We start from the raw sequence: 20,196 nt of genomic DNA on the forward strand, positions 1-20,196 counted from the left end.
CTAGAGTATGAGAGGGGAGAGAGAGCGACGTAGGGAGGGCAAGAGACTGTAGGAAAGAGATTTAAATGCTAATTATGTGTTTTTTTTTTAAATGGGTTCAATTAAATGGACGCACAAGAAAAGAGATGAATTCGACGAGGCAAACAAAAATGATACTGAGAATGACATTAATATGCCCATTCCGGAGGCGGGAGGTTAAAAAAAACCAAAAAAAAAAACCAAAAAAAAAAAACTCTTCAATTATGTTTACAAAAACAGCAAGGACACCCCGGAGCAAAAGAGACAGAAATACAGACTGCAAAGAGAAGGAGGAGGAAGAAAGGAACAGGGGGAATAAGGATGGAATAAAATTTAATTTACATTAATTTACACAGGTTGCACTTGCGGAGCACGGCGATGAACTAGTGTAGAGGCAGGGAAGAAGAGGCAGGGTCAGATTGAAATTAAAAAAAGACAACAAGAGATGAAAATTTGGAGGTGAGAGTCACAATGGGACAGCTTTATTGTATGTGGAAATAATATTTACATGAAAAACAATCTGCCTATCACTCACACACACACACACACACACACACACACACACACACACACACACACACACACACACACACATTCACTTTCTCCATCCATATGCTCCCCCTCCGACACTGACACTCAGTCTGTCACACTTAACTCCCCTACACCCTCCTTCGCTGTCACTATGCTCCCTCCCTCTCATTTCCTCTTCATGGCTGCAGGCCGTGGTGTCCTCAGCGTGAGAAACCAGCACTCACTGGAGAACACAGCGCAACCACGAGCCGGACCCTCGTTCCTCCGCACCGTCAGACCGGCTGTCTTTTCCTTCATCGTTGTTATCTTCATCCTCGTAATCTAAATTTGACAAGGAGGTCAGACGGATTCGTCTCAACACGCATCATGTAAAATTAACATAATAGCGTATTCTGCCGTTCCATGGTTAGTCACTAAGTGTGTGAATCAATAAAAAAAAAAAAAAAGACTTGACGATGTGTGAAATTGCAGTGTGTGTCCGTACCATCAGTCTCATCATCATCTTCTGTGTCCCCCTCCGACTCCAGCGAGCAGGAGTCCAATCGACTGTCGCTCTTCGCTGTGACGTCACCCCTGAAACATTGACACCCACAATTAATTAAACACCTATGATCAACAGAAGTGTGGGTCAAACTCAGTTAAATCCCAGTATACCTCCAGGATTAGAAATGCAGTTGACTTCAGAAGAAATATTTAATTTTTAAATAAAGAATATATTCGAGCAGTTTACGCTAAAATCTCTTTAACTGAGTAGTGTTGTTGCCCTCACCTCTGCTTCCCAGATCTGGGAAGCTGCTCCCATACGATGACATCCCAACCTCCGGTGACCCACCGGTGGACTCCACTCCCCGTGGTCCACGCCGCAAAGCAGAGGATTCTGGGAGCATCAGGCCAGGTCAGAGAGGTCAGGTACCGACACTCAGGCAGAGAGAATACTGGAGGCAGCGGAGGGAGCGGGAGATGAAGGGAATGGAGGGCAACAGAGGAAAACAAAGTGGTTTCAATTTTGTCTTAAGTCCTTAATGTGCTGCCACGCTCTCAGAGTGGAGTGTGTAACTTCTGGTTTCACATGGTTTACTCTGCGACTCACAATTTAGCGTGCTCTCTCCATTTGCCAGATCATAGCAGGGGCCAATTAGGAGGCCTCCTGTCTGGTGGACACAATCTGTTACCCCGGTGATGCTGCTGTGATTGGTCAGTCTGGATGTCATTCCTGTGATAATTGGACAGATGTTAGGTGGAAGGATTATGCAAATGTTCCAACATCTACTTTCTTTCTCCCCATCTAACACACACACACACACACACACACAAATACACTCTGCCCATCCTATTCCGGAGCTCACCAGTCCTCCAGTGCAGGATCTTGAGCCACGCTCGACCATAAGCCAGGAACACTCTGTCTCCCCGTGGGCTGAGGGTCAGACGCCCATCCGGCCCCCCTCCACAGCCCGTCACCTGGCCGCTCCAATGGTATAGCAGCCTCAGGGGGTCTCGATTCGAACACCGGTTCTCCCACACAGACACCCCTCCCTCAGCTGAGCCACTGAACACCAGCGGACCCTGAGACTGTGGAGGGCACAGGAGACATGGTTGTCATGGTGATGTTAGTCTTTACCCAGTGTGTGTGTGTGTGTTTGCTGTGTGTGTGTATGAATGAGAGAGCGAGAGAGAGAGAAAGAGAGAGATGTGGATGTTTGTGTAAATGGAAAAGAAGTGTATGAACAGTTTCAAAATGTACGTTTCTGTGCCGCTGTTGGTTATAAATGGATTGTGTGCTTTGCATGATAAACAACAAAGAGGATGACAATGATGCGCTACACTTTAATGCTCGAGGCATATTTTGATGACTGCAAATCAAAAAAAAAAAAATGTGCATGTGCAGCTGTGGATTTCAATATTCATGAAAAGCCTTTTTGCTCAAAATATGAACAGTATGCTCTCTAAAATAGGCTGAGCTTACATCTCAACAAATATCTTTGATTTCCATTTTGAAGGCAATAAATAAAGAAAGCTTGTGTGAGGAAAAGAGTGTAGAAATATAGCCGTCTGATTTCCCAAGAAGAGGCTTTTTCACAAGTTAATAGTCAAGACTTCTGAAGCTACTTTAGACAGCTTTCACAGAGAGAGAAACACTGGCGTGTTTTTGTGTCAGCCACAGGGATCTTAAAAACAGACTGAAAATGAAAACAGCTTGAGCATCCTCAGGGTGGACAGTGTGCCATGGCCAGCAGGCGAGTGACCCACCCACCTGGATGGAGGTGACTGCTTCCTGGTGAGCGTTGATTGACTGGCAGTTTTCAAAACTGTGCCAGCTCCAGGCTTGGACTTTCCCCCCGTCTGCGGGGTGACAGAGTGCGAGGTTAACATGTGCTGACAGGCAGCTGGCAGTCATTATTGTTGGTCACGGTGGACCCACCTGAGCCTGACTGCCTAAACTGTGCGCCTCCATCTATCCGATTCACCCTGATAGCCCTCTGCTACACTGACTAACGCACTGGCGGACGATGCCACTGTGCCAAGACTCTGCCTATATATTTGTAGGCATAAAAGACATACACACACCAGTATAAAATAATGCATTCATACAAGTTTGAATGCAAAGAACATACATGTACAGATATAGATATTAGATACAAATACGATGTGATATGATGACTTCTAACTCCAATTATTCTATCCACTGTGTCACTAGCTCTTAGTTTTTCCCTATGCACCTACTGTCCACACAAAAAACACACCTGATCCAGTGATGATGTAGCCGTCTTCCTCTGGCACAAAGCAGAGAGCAGTCACAGCATTGAACGTGTAGATAGACTTAACACACTGCCCTGGAGGTAACGGGAGAGTACTAATTTAATTGTCAAGACACAGACCACCAGTCAACCAGACATACATTGATTATGATGTGTGCGCGCACACACACGCACACACACACACACACACATTTCCCAGACAGAGCCCGTAGACACCACTTACCTTAACATATATATTTTTATATATCTGTGTGTGCATGTTTGTGTGGTTAAGCGTACCAATATTCAGGGCCCAGATCTTCACATAGCAGTCTGCCGAGCCACTCAAAATAAACCTCTCCTTGCCGGACAAAGACAGGGACCCGGCTGACGAGCAGGCAAACACAGACAAAAGATGGACGAGAAGGAGGAGGAGTAGGAGGAAGGGACAGGGATCAGAAAGAGAGAGAAAGAGGACAAAAAAATTAAGTTGAGAGGAAGCTGTAAATAAGTGATGATGCATAAAATGAAAAAAGAGACAGCTTGCAAGAAAGATGCAAAGAGAGAACAGACATGATTTTAAAAAGGGAACAAATAATTAGTCAAGTTCAACTGAGCTGCACCATTTATGTGCTGCACTTCTAGACTTGGTTTTTAATGTTGGGGACTCAGGTGTGCAGGGGGTGTAGGAGAGCCGGAGAGGCCGTTGGAGTTCAAGTGAATGAAAGCTGCTTGCTTCAGACAGACAGCGAACTCTCTAAAGTGTCTAGTGAGGTTATCTCTCGCTGGGGTTGATCTGATGAACTGCTCCTATAATTACCAGACTGCAGGACACAGGCATTACTCAGCTGTAGTCGCTGCACACGTAAGGATGTGTGTGTTTGTGTGTGTGTGTGTCTGTGTCTTCACCCAGCCTCTTGCAGAACTCAGGAGGAGGTGCAGACAGACAGGTGACCCCACCAGTGTGACCCCCCAGGTTCTTCTGCTCCGTTGCCGTGGGAACGTGCCACACCTTCACCGTCGTATCCCGGCTTGGAGGAGAAAGATGGACAGAGTGAGCGAGAGTGGAACAGGAAGATGGAAGGTGAGTCAGAGTGAGTGATAGAGGGCGGTGAAAACAAGCAAAGTTAAACGGTGTTCGACATAAACTGCAAGAGAGTTGAGCCGAGCTTTCGGGGCGGGGAAAGAAAAACAAATACATGTCAGACAGCGAGGGAAAGAGCGGGAGCATATTAAGTGATAAATTAGGTGAAATGTTCAGTTTGCACATCCATTATGCAAATCAGGGCTTTTCTACTGCTTTACCTTCCAGTGACCACCAGGTTGTCAATGGCAACCACACAGGTGACTATGTCATTGTGACCCTTCAACAGCCTCAAGCGAAACTTTGCCTTCTCCCAAGACGCTTTGAGGGATGTAAATTCAGCCTCTGTAAAAAGAAATGATTTGTGCAATTAGCAATGTTGACTCATCAGCACCCGGGCTTGTTAATCTACATAGTTCTTCAATATGGATTAGTCTGCCACTGCATAGTGTGGGGCTAATTTAGCTCCAAGGAAGCAAAACATGGGTCCTGTCTTCAGGGAAGCAAATGCAGCCTGTTGGTTTTTAATGCTGGCAGCCACATGGGCTTGTTAGGCGTCCTCAGGGCATACATGGATGATCTGATTTCATTAAAAAATAAGGCATAGCACTGTACTTTTAACTGCCTGCGATGAACAGTAAGAACAATCTCTTCGGCCACTTTTCTTAACTATCCCACCTTCCTGTCGCAGTTGCTGCTCCTCGTCAAAGTCTGGACAGTCTCCTGACACAGATGTGTCAGGAGACCGGCAGTGATGTGACACCTTGGCCTGCTCTGTCCTTTCCCGCTGTCTGCCTATCTCTGGTTCCCCTCCTGTCTCCCTCTGCCTGGCAGCCGGCAGTGGCATTGCTTGAGTTTTGGACTCCTCTTCTCCCTTAAGGATCTTGGAGGCTGGAGGCGTTTGTGATGGAAGGGCCCCAGGAGCATCCTCCCTGTGCCAGTTCAGAAAGCAAGGGCTGAATGAATAATCAAGATGCATCCTCTGTGGCAGCGAGCGTACCTGTAGAGGATCTCCAAGTCCCATTCAAACAATAACAGTACTTCTTAATGAGCTCCCAGTCTGTGTATTAGAAAGAATAAGTCTGTTTTATTCGGTGTGATATTAACATCCACACATGCTGATTTCAGTAATCTGCACAGAGGCCTCGAAGAGCTTTAATAGGGAGGATGATATCCCTGAGTGATGTTTACATGGCACATTATGAACAGTAGAAAAGTTCCCATTTTCTTAAAGTGTGACATTATTTGACTTCCAGTGTGTTTGGAAAGACGTACAAAAAGATCAAAAGCTTCAAAGTGAATGTTGTTGCTTTTGAAGAATTATGCTTCTCTCCATCTACCCCCCCCCCCCCCACACACACACACGCACGCACACACGCACGCACGCACACACACACACACACACGCACGCACGCACGCACACACACACCCACCCCTTGCTGGTACCTCTCCCTCACTTCCTTACACTTGTCTTTTCATCTTCTCCTTTTTTCCGTCCCCCACAATCCCCAGAGTTTGCTGCAGGCCAGAAAGCTGCAGCTGAAGCTCAGCCAATCTGGAACGCAGCTCCGCCTTCCTGGAGATCTGAGAGGGAAGAAGGCACGAGATTGGTTGTAAACCAAGCTACCAAATCCACAAGTTGTTTATATGCACAGCCAACACACTCGGCTTGTCTTGATTTATTAGACTGTAACTGGCAACATACGCCGTATTCCTGACTGATTGTGAGTTATGAAATATGCATGAATGAGTGAATTAGGCATGTCAACTTGATATCAAGCTGTTTCCTGCGTTAAAGGAGCACTCCACCAGTTGTACACATTTTTTTTTTTCTTACTCAGTTTACTTGTCAAGTACTCCACAGCCTGTGGAAACAGCTATAATAATGTCTTTTAAAGTTCTGTTGGTGCTTTCTAAAGTCTGAGAAAATAACCCTGATAGTGTCATCAAGGTTGTCTAGGCTTGGGTTTAGCGACTGCAGATTTTTAACAGAAACTGGGGTTGTGGCGTTGAAGAGATATGGACATTTACCTCGCGGGGAGTGTGTAAAAAAAGAGACTATTGAGTTTCATTGTAGGATCCAGTGTTTGGAGGGATTTACCTGTACTGGAGACTAAAACTCAGGGATATCTGTGGCTTAGATTTTTACATTGCGAGAGGTGGTGGCAGAAGTATTTAGATATTTTACTTCAGTAGAATCAGCTCAATGTGAAAGTACTCCTTTGATAGTAAAAGTCGTAGAGTAAAAGAAGCATTTTTGTAGAATTATTGTCAGCAAAATGTGTGTTTTTAAAGTAAAAGTATCAAGAGAAAAAGTATTCTTTTAACCCCCGACCCATGTGTTATATTATTGAATTATCATTATGGATGCATGACTCTGTCAGCGCCATTTTAATTTGGCCTGAGCTAATTATAGCTACTTTCTGTACTGTTGGTTGAGTTCAGTCATTTCATCTATATTAATGCATCATTATTTAAGATTAATGCATTCTTATTTATGAATTCATCACATTTTTTGCGAGTAAAATCTTAATCTGAAAAGTCAAAAGTAACTATAGCTGTCAAGTAAATGTGGTAGAGAAATAAGTGCAATGTTTCCCTCTAAAAAAAAAAAAAAAAAAATTGGATAAAATGGAAATACTCAAGTTAGGTACCCCAATCTAAATCCATGAACTTTCTCCCAACATGTGAAATCTGCTGCTCTTTTAATTTATTAAGGAGATAATCCATTGTAAATAAGTGCAATATTACTTAGTATTATTAAAATTATTTTTGTTTTAAAATCATTTTCTGTATAGTTGTGGGCTATATCATAATATGGTATAAGTTCAGTCAAAGGAAATGCAACTTATGCACATAAATGAATTCTGGGTACTATACCAGTGGCCCGCACCATCACTACCAAATGATCTTCAGCTGTAGATGTGTGGGACACCACTGTATGCATTCATTTTCCTGTTTCCGATTAGGGATGTAAGGGCAGTTTAGTAAAGAAAAAAAAATACTGTTGTGGGCCATGGACATAACCTAAAACATTCAGACACAGCCCAGCTTTTGCTGAAGTACCTGATAATTATTTATGATTGTGAGCTTCTGATCTTCCGAATTCATGGGGCAAAAGCTGTGAAATTATTCACTCACCATTATTACTGATTCATGTTAATCACGTTTTCTTATTTATGACAACAGCGCTGTTACAGCAAGTTTGAGAAGCCTTATTTTATCTTTTGCAAGATATCAGCATCATTAAAACATCATCTTTATTTAACAATGGTAGCTTGGGTACTATGCGCCAAATCTTGTATACTGAAATACTTTCTGGACTGTTTGGTGTATGAATATGCAACTCTACTCTACAAACTGTCTTTCAAGATGCTGAAGATGGCTATTCATCCTTTCTTTTTTTTTTTTTTTTAACTAAATCTATGTGCTGTACTGAAGCCTGGGGTGCAGTCATATCCTGTTTTTGCACCTGAGGGGAACCTGTTCACACAGATCACATCAGAAACAAAAAGGCAGATGAAGTGTTTCTGTACCTTAGCTCTCTCCTCTGGGGTAAGACTGATCTTTATTTCCAGATTCTCAATCTGTCTCAACTTCTTCTGCAGCTTCCTCACCTCCCCCATTTGCAGCTGGTGCGCGTCTAAAGCAAAGCGCCGCTGGTTAATTACACTTTAAGCAGCCGGCCGGACTCTCAGCTTGTCGGGAAGTGTCAAAAACACAACATTGCTTTGTGATGAAAGTCTGGAGAGGTTTAAATAAGTAAACATGTATCACACGGCTCGGCTGGGTGCTGGGAAGACGTGTCGCCGGATGTTGACGATGCTTTAGACCACCTATATAACTGTCCTTACAGCGCCATCACGGGGGCGCTTGGGGTATTGCCTGGAAAATGTTAATAATGACTGTACATATTGCGCCGCACATGCACCGTTTCACGAGCATTTAATTTGCAAGGACGTGACTTTCTTGTTTTTTGGAGTGTTAAATGTTTGACCCGGTTTATTCAGAGACCAGGATCTGCAAGCGGTTCTGACCAAAGTCATTATAAGGTCTCCGCTCTGACCACTGGAGGACAGTAACCTTAAAGCCCTGCTGCCTTCAACTGCCACTCTTTCAGCTTGTACTTTTGAGCTTCCAGTCGTAAATGAGATTTTAAATAAATAAATTAAATTAAATTAAAAAAAATAAAAATTAAAAAACGCCAATAAGGGCTGTTTTATTTTGGAAAATATATAAGTGCTACTTTTGTGCCATAACCACAATGTCAAGAAAAGAAAAGATGTCATTGGAAAGCTATTCATACTTCATTCATTTACAGTATTAGACTAAAACTGATGTACATTAGGGCTGCAACTAACGACTATTTTCATTATTGATTAATCTGCCAATCATTTTTTCAATTAATCGTTTTGTCTATAAAATGCCACAAAATAGTACAAAATGCCCGTTATAATTTCCCTATGACCAAGGTCACATCATCAAATGTCTTGTTTGGTCTGACCAATCGTCCAAAATCCCAAGATATTCAGTTTATTATCATGTGGGACAAAGAAATGATCAAATCCTCATATTTGAGAAGCTCGTAACAGCAAAAAAAGAGACATTTTTTATTAAAAACTGATACTATCGGAATTGTTGCAGAATAATTTTCTCTTGATCAACGAATCAATTTATTGATTAAGTTTTGCAGGTCTAATGTACACATATCCTTCAAAACTAAACATCACTGAGTTTTAGTACATCTACAATTCTGATTACTTATATAGACAAGGAAAATATATATACAGTACATAATAAATTACATACTTTTACAATAAGTTGTCGAGAAGGCTTCCATCCATAACAAATTCTAAAAATCAAATCAGGAAAAGAAATTCGGAAGGTTTCTTAGTTATACACCAGTGATAGATGTATTTTGTCTTATCAGGATGTATTACACTGCATGGTACTACTTTGCTGGGCATATTTGGGGGAACAGTATTGCATTGGGTTGGTACTAAATCAAAACTGGGCTTAAAGTTCTGCAGTCTCAAAGTGAATGTTTTGGCTCTTTCGTCAAGTCTTTCAGAAAAATCCATGAGAAGCCTGCTCCCAACGCCCCAGAGCGCACAAGATGATTAACAAGTTAGGGAAGAAGAAAAATAAAACATATATCTATACAAAATTATCTTTTTTAAGCAACTTTTATTAGATACTTCCTTTTTTAAATTGTGAAATACTGGAGAGTTTAATATTTGATTAATCTAATATCTATCAAAATTAAACATTTTGAGAAAGCGACACTCTTTGGTTGAACTGCTCTCATCTTATAGGCCTAGGCAACATATGAAGAGCAGTCACAGGTCGAGCTGCAACTTACAATTATTTTCATTATCGATTAATCTTGTGATTATTTTTTCCATTAATAATTTGGTCTACAGATAATCTGAAAATAGTAAAAATGATTTTATATAATTTCCTACAGCTCAAGATGACATCATGAAATGTGTTTTTCTCATTGTCTGAACCAAAGTACAAAACCCCAAAATATTCAGTTACCACTACTACTACAATGTGTGACAAGAAAGAAAGAAAAATTTGAGAACCATTAAATGTTACACATTTTGCCTGGAAATGGCTTAAACATTGAACAGATTATTAAAAGTAGTTTTTCTGTCAAACAGCTAATCAAATAACTTATCACTGCAACTCTAATCACAAGTAGTAGGCATTGCTTGGCTATAAAATATCAAAGGCCAAAAAGGTCGGAAACTATAGACGTACTGACTCTGCCTAGGGGCCCCCTGATTCATCAGTCCCAAGGTCGCCCAAGGCTTCCAGACCCTCAGGGATCCAAATGTCCATAATGGTCTGGACAAGCTGGGGGCCCCCTGGCAGGTGATAACAGCCTAACTTGGACCCCTTGGGGGGTGTAGGCTCCTTTGCTAACTCATCCATGGTGCAATGAGCACCAGCACATACAGAATGAAGGCTGATGATTATTCATTTGATTAAAAAAATAGGCAATTTTGAGGCTTCGTCATTACAGGGCACACATCACTAACTCTAAGAAAGTAAGTAAGTAATTTGTGAGTAAAATTTACTAATGTATGGGAAAAAATAAGTGTATCAAGTGCACATTCCTGAATTTAAGAGGATAAATTGTAAATTGTGACCTTAGGATATAATTTGGGAAAATAAAACAAGAATTGGAATTCCTGCAATTAAGTGTGTTATTGCAAAAAGAAGCAGGGTGAAAAGATATTTCTTCTTCTTCCAAAAATGTTTATTATTTCACAATTTCATGGTTATATTATATATCTTAATATGTAATAATTTGTTAGCAACAATTTTGATAATCGATTTTATCTAAATATATTGTCGATTGATTCGTATGATTACAAATTTCCTATTGTCTTAAATGACTATTTAGAACTGAACACTTTGGGCCTTCCTAAGTATCTTATTTTAGGTTACGATTTATCGAAAGTTTCCAGTGACCCGGACACCTACTGGACTCTGTCGATTCCGGCGGCAAGTGAAGGCATCATTACTGGCTTTTTTTTTTTTTTTTTTTCCCCTCACAACTTGAAGCTCAAATGTTACAAAGTAAACACAAACAAACAATCCTATCCGTGCAGATTCGTGCTTTTACGGCTGTTGCGCGGACACCAACCAGTCGACAGACGACGTGTTACATTTTATATATTTTAAAATGAGCTGTCCCTCATTTAGAGGAAGTGACATCAAAACACAGACTCCTTTTGTCTGACGACCTTATCCGGAGGAAGTGAAGCTCAGACGAGGCAGCTGCTTAACCAGAGGGGGAAAAAAAAAAAATCTTTAAAAAAAAAAAAAAAAAAAAAAAAAAAACCGAAGAGGGGGTTAAAAAAAACTTAGGTGGTCTACTGGAATTTGGACAGATTTGGAAACTGTATCTACATCGTCCCGGCCAACGGGAGTTCCGGGGAGGGAGACGGAGTCGACGGTACCGGTAAACGCCACTATTCTCCATGCAGTCGGTAGTAATTTTTGGTAGATTTGCACGACTCCGCTGCCGCCTCTCCACCCGTCTCCACAGCCGGAAGTCTGTGAGGATGGTCTATTGGTTTTTTTTCTCTTCGCTTCAGTTTTTTTTTTTTTTTTTTTTTTTTTTTTTTTTATCCTTTGGGGTTTTTTTTTTTTTTTTTTTTTTTCTTCCTTTGCTTGTTATTTTTCCCAAGCAGGAGGGCACTACAGACACACTGTGCTGCCTGCTAACTGTATGTTAATCAGCGCGTCGGGCCTGATTAACGACAATGCCAGGAACCGAAATGGAGTCCTGCTGTTGAGCTACAGCTCGCTATAAACATTACATAAATGTTATTTGTCGGCATTTCATTAAAGTCGGCGACACTGGCTGGGTTTTTGTTGCTTCTGCTGGGCCAACTTATAGCGAAGTAGCTGGATCCGCTGTGAAAACCGAACATGTTTAGCCACGGTGTGCTCGCGCTCAAAACCGTGAAAACCATACCTTACAGGTGAAGTCCAGTGAAGAAAGTTGACCATTACATCACATGATCGATGTTATCAACGATCCGGGAGTATAATCTCTAATGCACGCTTGTGAATTTGCGACTGGATCGAGCCAAAGACAAACTTAACCCCAGACTAACATGTTATTTCCGTTTTTCAGAAACATATGAACCGTCTTTCTCTCTCTCTCCGTAATGCCACGCCTAATCAGTTAGTAACTAAATCTTTATAATTCGTCTTATCCGTCAGTCTACCTCCGTTAATATTCATTTATTTATTTATTTGCGGCAATATGATCGATGGGACTTTTCAAAGGAGACATTTTGACACGTCACAGTAGTAAAAGCACAGATGTTAACAGCTGCTTCGGTTTCAGGGTCCTGAGCTCACTGTCACATTGTCATGGCTTACTGAGACGCTTGAGTAGAACAGAGCCGTCCGTAATGTTATTAGTAACACCTGTGCTTTTCCCTCCGTGACAGGTCAATAGTATCTGCCGTCCAAAAGGCATATTGTTATTCTGTCAGGGTACATGCACCGAATAAGTGCAATATTTACTGACGGTGATAAGGACCTTGAGGCGGGGCCAGATTCATTACCTAATCTTGAATCTTAAAGAATGGCCTTGGGTTAAAGTATAACTTTCCAGGCTTACCAGGCGCCTGTTCCTAAATTAATGTTAGTGTTTAATGCAAATACCACTCGACAAATCTGGGGCGATGTTATATCCTAAAAATAAGCCCTTAAAAATAAGGCAGTGTTCCAGTATTTATAAGACAAACTTCACTGATCTCCAGGTGGAAATTTTAGAATTTGCTCGTAGGTGTGAGAAATCACAGGTCTCATTGAGGTCTTTCTCATTACACTGCGCAGTAATAGACAACTTAAGTATTTATTAATATTTCTAACTCATTCTGGTAGAAATGTGATGCACCGTTTTGTAGTGTTAATGTAGACCCCGTGTGCCCAGTGGGCAGTTTATTAGGTACACCTAGCTAAAACTAATGCAGTCTAATACGACAACTTTGCAGTAAATCCTACCTTCGCAAAGGTTTAAACGCTCAGTTTCTGTTGAAACTGTTTTAGAGACGTGCTGATTCAACTTTTGGGGTATTCTGGCAGCTGTAGTTTGTGGTGCTGTTGTATTGCCTTTACTAAAAGTTTTTTTTCTTTTATATTTTGTCCACTGCATCAGCACCATAAACTACAGCATCAGCAAGTTAGATTCTATGTGATACTACTCAGTTTACAGTTGGACTGTCCCTTTTAACTGCTTTTCCTGTGGCCTGTTGGTTGAAGTATTAGCGTTTCTTTCAAGTCTGTAAAGTTATTAATTCTTGCTTTTTTCATGTCATTGCAGAAATGATGGAAGATTCTCATTTCAATTCATCATATTTTTGGTCTCCTGTACCCACTATGCCAGGACAGGTAAGACAGGAAAACACATGGAGAATACTTGGAACGTTGACTTAGTTTTAGGGCAAATTATATGATTATCACGTTTGTTTGCGAGGCACGAATTCATCCAGTTTCTTTTGTTATGCACCAAGAATCGTCCAAAAGAATATTGCCAGATCTCACACTTCAGAGCTATGTCACTTCATGTGACTAGAAGAAGAGGACTTGGGGGAGTCCAGTCTGGTCAAATCAGCATCTAATCAAATGACAAAGTCTCCTCTCTCCCGACAGATTGAGAATGCCATGTTCCTGAACAAGGTGAAAGAGCAACAGGAAAAGAGTGCTTCCTTCTCTCCTTCCTCTGCATCCCACTACCAAACAGCTCTTCTCACCATCCCCACTCCTGGGGCCAAGACAGATGGAGGAGGGCAGGTTGGTAGTGCGGCCCACCTCCACCCTCCTCACAGCACCCAGAACATCACGGTGCTCCCTGTCCCCTCCACAGGCATCATGACAGCAGGTGAGTCTGCTTCTGCACAGAGAAGCCCCTGGGTCTTTTCTCAGTTTAAGACTGTTTTTGTTTATTCCAGATAATTTAACAGTAACTCGATACTGTCGTACTCTTTTGTACCACTATCTTACCACTAACTTACAAAACATGTTAGTATTACATTTTTGAAGCTGAATACCGGGAAATTCTGGAGAATTTCCTGAACTTCAAGGATATTGTTCATGAAAACTTGGGAAGAAAACAGTCCACAATTACCAACTTTGATTTGGCACTGTAAACAGTCTCCTTAGCAAAGTGTGATTATTTCTATCTTTCTGTCTCTGTCTGTCTCGTTTGGATCAGCGGGTCTGGTCATCACAACTCCTCAGGGAACACTAGTTTCTCCCACCTCCTCTCAGTCGTTTGTCTCTGGTCATCCGGCAACAACCATGATTGTTTCAGCACTCCACTCCCCAGGTAAAATTCACATAGTGGCACACATACCATATGATATATCTAACATATGGTTTCTAAAATGTAAAAAAAAATTAAATCATATGCAGGTGAAGCTTTGACTTGAATGACACTGATGCTTTCAAGTGCAGCACAACAACATTCATCCTGTCTAACAGAAACCAGTGAGCGCCTTACTAGAGCCTTCTTTCAACATGCTTCATTTAACAAAACCTTGCTCAAGCATACAAGTTCTCTTCACAATTTATAATTTTAGTAAAAAGTTATACATTTAAACAGGAGACCAGAAAAATGAGCTGATAAAATAAACTTTGCAAAGTTAAATTTTGTTTCTAACAAAATTAAAATAGAAATTTCGAACATGATCAGACACTGTTGGCGCTTTTAAGTGTTGTTTTTCTGAGTATTCTTTTCATTGGGCCCAGGCTACGAGAGAGAAAATAAAATTAGATTTTTCTTTAGTTTGCTCTTACAGTTCAAAGCAAATATCGATCTCAGGCGATACAAAGCAAAAGAACAAGAGAATGAGCAGCACATAAATTAATTTCTTATCCAGGTCTTGTAACTTTGTTTCTTTCCCTTAAAACCTAAAATATCTTCCACAAGAGGTGCTGTCACAGCTTGACCATAAAATTAGTAAGTTTTTAATTTTGAACTTTTTCTAGGAAGCCATATTCACCATTCACCATTTTGAGATACTCTTTTACAGATTTTCACCAAGAAATAGTCAAAAAAAAATTTTTTTTTTTAAAAAAAGGAGCAGATCAGTTGTAACTGGTTTTATCCATATTCTGTCTTCCCTCATTGAAAAGCCAATTACGTGTGAAAGAAGCTCAATTATAAAATTAGACTTCTTGCACCGCACATCAGTTTTTTGCAAGCGTATTCTCTCCTTTTAACATGCTGCTTTTGATCTTGTTGTAGACAAAAAAGAAGGGGATGGGACGTCCCACCTTGTCGTGATGCCAGCGCCCTCGAAACGAGGCAGAAAGAAGAAGACAGCAATGTCCCGGGTCGGTCCGGTGGGTGGACCAGGAAATGAAACGCTCATACTGGCTCATCTGACAGCTGGCGGCCAGGTAGGAAAATATAGATGTAAATCTGAGATATAAAAACATGATCAGATAAGTTAGAATTTTATTTTTGATAGGTGGCATCTTTGCAGCATCACAGTGGAGACCCCTATGACCTGTCTAATGAAGAGGAAGACCATGGCCCAAAAGATAGCACTAAGACATACAGGTACGGTGCCAAATTTTTTTTAAAAACAAGCAACACCTGCTGTCTACCCCATTTCTCTTTGCTCTAGCTGTGGAATGCAAGCACATCTGTTCTTCTTTGTCCTGTTGAAATCAGCATAGAGATGTTGAGCTTTTATAGATGAACTAGGCGCTGCTAGATATAAGCATCTGACACACACTCAGACACCTCTTCTAAACACTCTTCACTGCATGTTGTGGCAGAACATGCCTGCTTTGTAGTGGACAGTTGATTCCTTCTCTTAATGTATTTGACATACAAATACATCAGTGCCTCATAGATGCTCTCTGCACACACTGGACATGAACCTGCCCTTTGCTGTCCTCTTTGTCCTTATATAGCATGCTCTTTCAGTTGTGATCTCTCAAGTACTCGTGCCCCACTCTTTCACTTTTTATAGAATCTACGTACCTTTCCCCTTCAGTTTTCACTGATATCTCCCTTGACATCTTTCCCTGTGTTTACATGTTTCTTACATTTGTTATTCATTTTTCTTTTCATTTTTTTTGTCACATCTTATTTCTCTCTGTGGGTCATTGCTTCATTTTCCTCTCTCCTTCCATCACCCTCTCCTAATTTTCCCCTCTCATCTTCTCTGCTTTTCTTGTATCTCGTTTTCTGTATACCTATCCTTCTTCTTCCCTATTATTCTTCCATCCTGCCCCCCCATTTCTGTGTCTCTCCGCCTGTAGGTGCCGGATGTGTGCGGCGACCTTCTTCAGTAAGTCTGATATGCAGATCCACTCCAAGTCGCACACAGAGGCCAAACCTCACAAGTGTCCTCACTGCGCCAAGTCATTCGCCAACTCCAGCTACCTGGCCCAGCACATCCGCATCCACAGCGGGGCCAAGCCTTACACCTGCTCCTACTGCCAGAAATCTTTCAGGCAGCTCAGTCACTTACAGCAGCACACACGGTACTGCAGACCCCCCCCCCTTTCCTGTTACCAACCCCATACTTGTCCTGCCAAATTCCTTCTTGAAGCCCAGACTCCTGTCTTCTTCCTTCTGGGGAAGAGAGTTGAGTGGTGTGCAGATGCAAATTACACTGCCATGTAGATGTTGGCTCGCATGCTGCCAGTTCCATCCAGAAGTGACCTTTTTAGAAAATTAGAATTCATATATCGCCTTTTAAGTTGGGAGTCGTCCATAAAATGATTTTCCATAATTTACACACTAATCAGAATGACCATTTAAAATGCATGGAGCTCTTGTAATACCAAGTGATACAATGAGAATATTTGACCCTTTCTTTTCTTTTTTTTCATTTGTGTGTGCACAATTCTTGCCTCCCTTTGTACTGTTTGCACTGCATCATATTTTTCCTGCTTTTCATGACTAAACATGTTTGTCTGCACATTCTGTCATTTCTTCTGCTGGTGGTTCTTCCATAGAAACACACACCTACACATTTAGAAATACATTTTCAAATTAAAACTTTTAGGCAGACTTTGGTCCATTTAGCTTCCCCATGTAACCCATTGTGTTATTGTTTATTTTGTCAATGCTTTTTCCTACTTTCTCCATTGAATGGTGACGCTCAATTGAAATCCTTCGCTGCCATGCTCTGCTTTCATGTTGTTGCTGTTTTTTTTCCTTTTTGAATGCCCTCAAATCAACTGATAGTCATTTCTGGAGGCATGTTGATTTGCATTGATTAATTAAACTTACACTATTTTTCAATATTTTATCATTTGTAAATTTTAATAGAACATATTGTCTTTGAATTTCAAATATCTAATTCTAAAAGCTGGTCAGGATGGATAAGAGTACAATTTTGTTGATGTTGGATGTTCATGTTGTCATGTGCAACTTAAAATAACACACCGTAAATTACAACTAACACTACTTAGAACATTAGAAAGTGTTGATGCTGTAGATTTTCTTTTACTGATGTTTGTTCAAAGTTTATAGATCCATGCTTTCATTTACTTGTCTGGGATGTCCGTCTTCAAAGGTTTTGATATATTTAGGGAAGCAGTATTTGTCAAGCATAGTATCATGTGTTTTCTCTCAATCTACACTTACAAATCCCATGTCTCTTTCTCTGTCACCCTCCTGTCTGCCTTCATCAGAAATCATACAGAGTCAAAGCCTCACAAGTGTCCCCATTGTACCAAGTCATTTGCCAACTCTAGCTACTTGGCCCAGCATGTCCGCATCCACACCGGAGTGAAACCCTACACCTGTTCCTACTGCCAAAAGTGCTTCAGACAGCTCAGTCACCTTCAGCAACACAACAGGTAAGTGAATCACTGGTCTTGGGTTTCTCATCTGCCTCTGTGTCTTTCAGCAGTCAGGTTAGATCACCATGAAAGTGATAGGAGCGCGTGTATGTACATGTCTGTGTTTTGCTTGTGTTTTTATACAGGATTCACACCGGAGATCGGCCATACAAGTGCACCCATCCAGGCTGTGAGAAATCTTTCACGCAACTTTCAAATTTACAGGTGTGAAAGAATTTAGATATTCTCTCAAACAGCACATGTCATGTCTATGTTATTACCTTCACTACAGAACACTTCACTGTACTGTGACACTTTAAGCATTTTCTTTTTTCAATAAACATTTTTTCTCAGTCCCACCGGCGTCAGCACAACAAGGACAAGCCCTACAAGTGCACCAACTGCAATAAAGGATACATAGATGCGGCGAGCCTGGAGGTGCACATGTCCACGCACACTGTCAAACACGCCAGGATCTACTCCTGTGGTCTCTGCAACCGCACTTATACCTCAGTAAGACAAATGTCCATTTCTGTAGAGCATTTCTACATGAAACACTATGAATCGCCTCACTGGCAACAGACACCTGGCAGCTACTTTACACCGTGTAGTCATGTGTTCACTCTTTCCCCTCTATCTATCCTCCCCTCATCTCAGGAGACATATCTGGTGAAACACATGGAGAAACACAACCCAGACCAGTTGGCTGCACCAGCAGTCGTGGTAGCACAGCCAGGACAACAAAACCAGAACCAAAGCCAGGCCCAGGGCCAGGTTGGAGCTCAGAGCCGGGTAGAGAGCACAGATGGAGGATCAAGCCGTCCTGGGGGAGTTGGGAGCGGAAGACTGGGCGTAGGCCAGCAGGGACAGAGCCAGAGCAACTATCCCCAGACAGAAAACATCTCCTGTCCATTTGACCTGCACCAGTATAAGACAGTGTCTGCCAGTGACATCCAGTACAAACCAGTCAATGTGGCTGACATTACTTCCCACAAGGACCTCTGTCTCACTGTGTCAGCATCCACCATTCAAGTGGAGCACCTCAACTCTTAGAGGTGATGACAGGAGGGAATGTGGGTTGTGAGGAAGTTTGAAATAATTAAATATTACAAGAAATGGAGGATGGAGGGTCAAAGGATAAAAGCAATACTAAGCTGAAACAAGAACTTTGGAACATATGACAGTGCCTGAATAATGGTTTCAGGCAGACAGGAGAAATGATTTGGTGACACAGTATACTAAAGGCTATAATTTTGTTTTATTTTTTTAGTTGGTGTCTTATTTTCTTTTGCCATGTTTGATTTGTTTTCCTTTTGCTTAGATGTCTCGTCTTAGTAGAAAGTGCATGTAAAGGCTGCAGTAAAGTAAGTTTCAGTCCATCACAGTGATGGTTTTACAATAGGAAGAGAGTCAAAGAAACAGCGCCCCTGTTGTTTTATCACCTCCTTCTCTTCCCTACAAGTACAGCTTTGGCCATAGCAAGATATGGTCTCTGTTGATGAAATTGGTAGTTTACTGTGAAGGTAAATTTTTATACTTTCATACAGAGACTTTCAGTTTTTACTCTGTGTTATTACCTTACTATGTTGTAAAATACCTGACTGCTGTTGATTCTTTTTGACCTTAAAAGGGGTATAGAGGTTATGTCTTTTTCAGGAAAGAAAAAAATATCAATCAAGTATATATATACTTATGTATGTATGTATGTATGTATGTATGTATGTATATATATATATATATATATAAGTATATAAAGATATATACTACCAGTTTATAAATAATGATTGTGTGTTTAAAGGATATAATCCAAATAACCTATTTAGACCCATTCGCAGGCCTTCACATGACCTTCAGGGGAGTGATGTGCCACTTCCCATTTCATGTAATCCTACCGTACTGCTTTGTGAGTATGTCCTAAGAGTAATGTTATCCAAACGTGTACTTGCTATTATACTTCCACAATAATGTTTATAATACTTCTTTATAGGCATACTGACACATCTGAAATTTGTGATTTTTCTTCTGCTTATAATACAATAAACCATCTGAAATTTTCTCATTGGCATTTTTTTCTGTTTCAGTTTAATGCCAAATTCATTTTTTAGTTCCATGTATATACACATGTATTTGGTTTTATCTGACCTGTTGTTTTTATCCCAGTTCTGATTCATCAACTTATTTGTTTGGCTGTTTTATCCTAGATTTAAAAGCCTAACCAGGGATGGGAATACAAATTAGCTTAATCTTGATGCCCTATATACATCACATTTGCTGCATTGGTTTTCTGTATGTAACAATGTTTTATCTGTGTGGTCCCTGTTAAATAAACAAATAAACAAATAATTTCCTTATGTGCCATAGTGGCTTTATGAAGGGACATTAATTTAGGGCTGTAACTAAAAACTTTTAATCTTATTATTTTCTCAATAAATTGATTAATCAGTCTATAAACTGTCAGAAAATAATGAAAATGCCCATCACAAT

At 40.9% G+C, this 20,196-nt stretch overlaps 2 protein-coding genes across 10 annotated transcripts; one reads left to right on the forward strand and one right to left on the reverse strand.

Moving 5' to 3' along the window:
- Positions 1–559: 559 nt before the first annotated feature.
- On the reverse strand, positions 560–12,045 carry si:ch211-154o6.3 (uncharacterized protein LOC563854 homolog). Of its 3 annotated transcripts, XM_040117546.1 has the most exons (14): positions 11,864–12,044; positions 7,905–8,011; positions 5,834–5,952; positions 5,047–5,300; positions 4,590–4,713; positions 4,194–4,315; positions 3,585–3,671; positions 3,291–3,380; positions 2,801–2,889; positions 1,896–2,118; positions 1,640–1,762; positions 1,319–1,484; positions 1,034–1,122; positions 561–870 (listed from the first exon to the last, which is right to left on the reverse strand). In XM_040117546.1, exons 2-14 carry the CDS (start codon positions 7,992–7,994, stop codon positions 770–772), a joined length of 1,677 nt encoding a protein of 558 aa, XP_039973480.1. In that variant the 5' UTR covers positions 7,995–8,011; positions 11,864–12,044; the 3' UTR covers positions 561–769. The 3 variants fall into 3 exon arrangements, with proteins under 3 accessions (XP_039973481.1, XP_039973480.1, XP_039973479.1); XM_040117547.1 differs by lacking the exon at positions 7,905–8,011 and having other exon boundaries at positions 560–870; positions 11,864–12,045; XM_040117545.1 differs by lacking the exon at positions 11,864–12,044 and having other exon boundaries at positions 7,905–8,210.
- On the forward strand, positions 11,066–19,767 carry znf384b (zinc finger protein 384 b). Of its 7 annotated transcripts, none has more exons than XM_040117529.1 (11): positions 11,068–11,344; positions 13,226–13,293; positions 13,555–13,783; positions 14,117–14,230; positions 15,152–15,306; positions 15,378–15,469; positions 16,180–16,404; positions 17,563–17,730; positions 17,859–17,937; positions 18,067–18,767; positions 19,548–19,767. In XM_040117529.1, exons 2-10 carry the CDS (start codon positions 13,228–13,230, stop codon positions 18,763–18,765), a joined length of 1,827 nt encoding a protein of 608 aa, XP_039973463.1. In that variant the 5' UTR covers positions 11,068–11,344; positions 13,226–13,227; the 3' UTR covers positions 18,766–18,767; positions 19,548–19,767. The 7 variants fall into 7 exon arrangements, with proteins under 7 accessions (XP_039973465.1, XP_039973463.1, XP_039973468.1 ...); XM_040117534.1 differs by lacking the exon at positions 19,548–19,767 and having other exon boundaries at positions 11,074–11,344; positions 15,393–15,469; positions 18,067–18,225; positions 18,370–19,418; XM_040117533.1 differs by lacking the exon at positions 19,548–19,767 and having other exon boundaries at positions 11,076–11,344; positions 18,067–18,225; positions 18,370–19,418.
- Positions 19,768–20,196: the final 429 nt, after the last annotated feature.

The sequence above is a fragment of the Xiphias gladius genome, chromosome 22, assembly GCF_016859285.1.
Source record: "Xiphias gladius isolate SHS-SW01 ecotype Sanya breed wild chromosome 22, ASM1685928v1, whole genome shotgun sequence".
NCBI lineage: Eukaryota > Metazoa > Chordata > Actinopteri > Istiophoriformes > Xiphiidae > Xiphias > Xiphias gladius.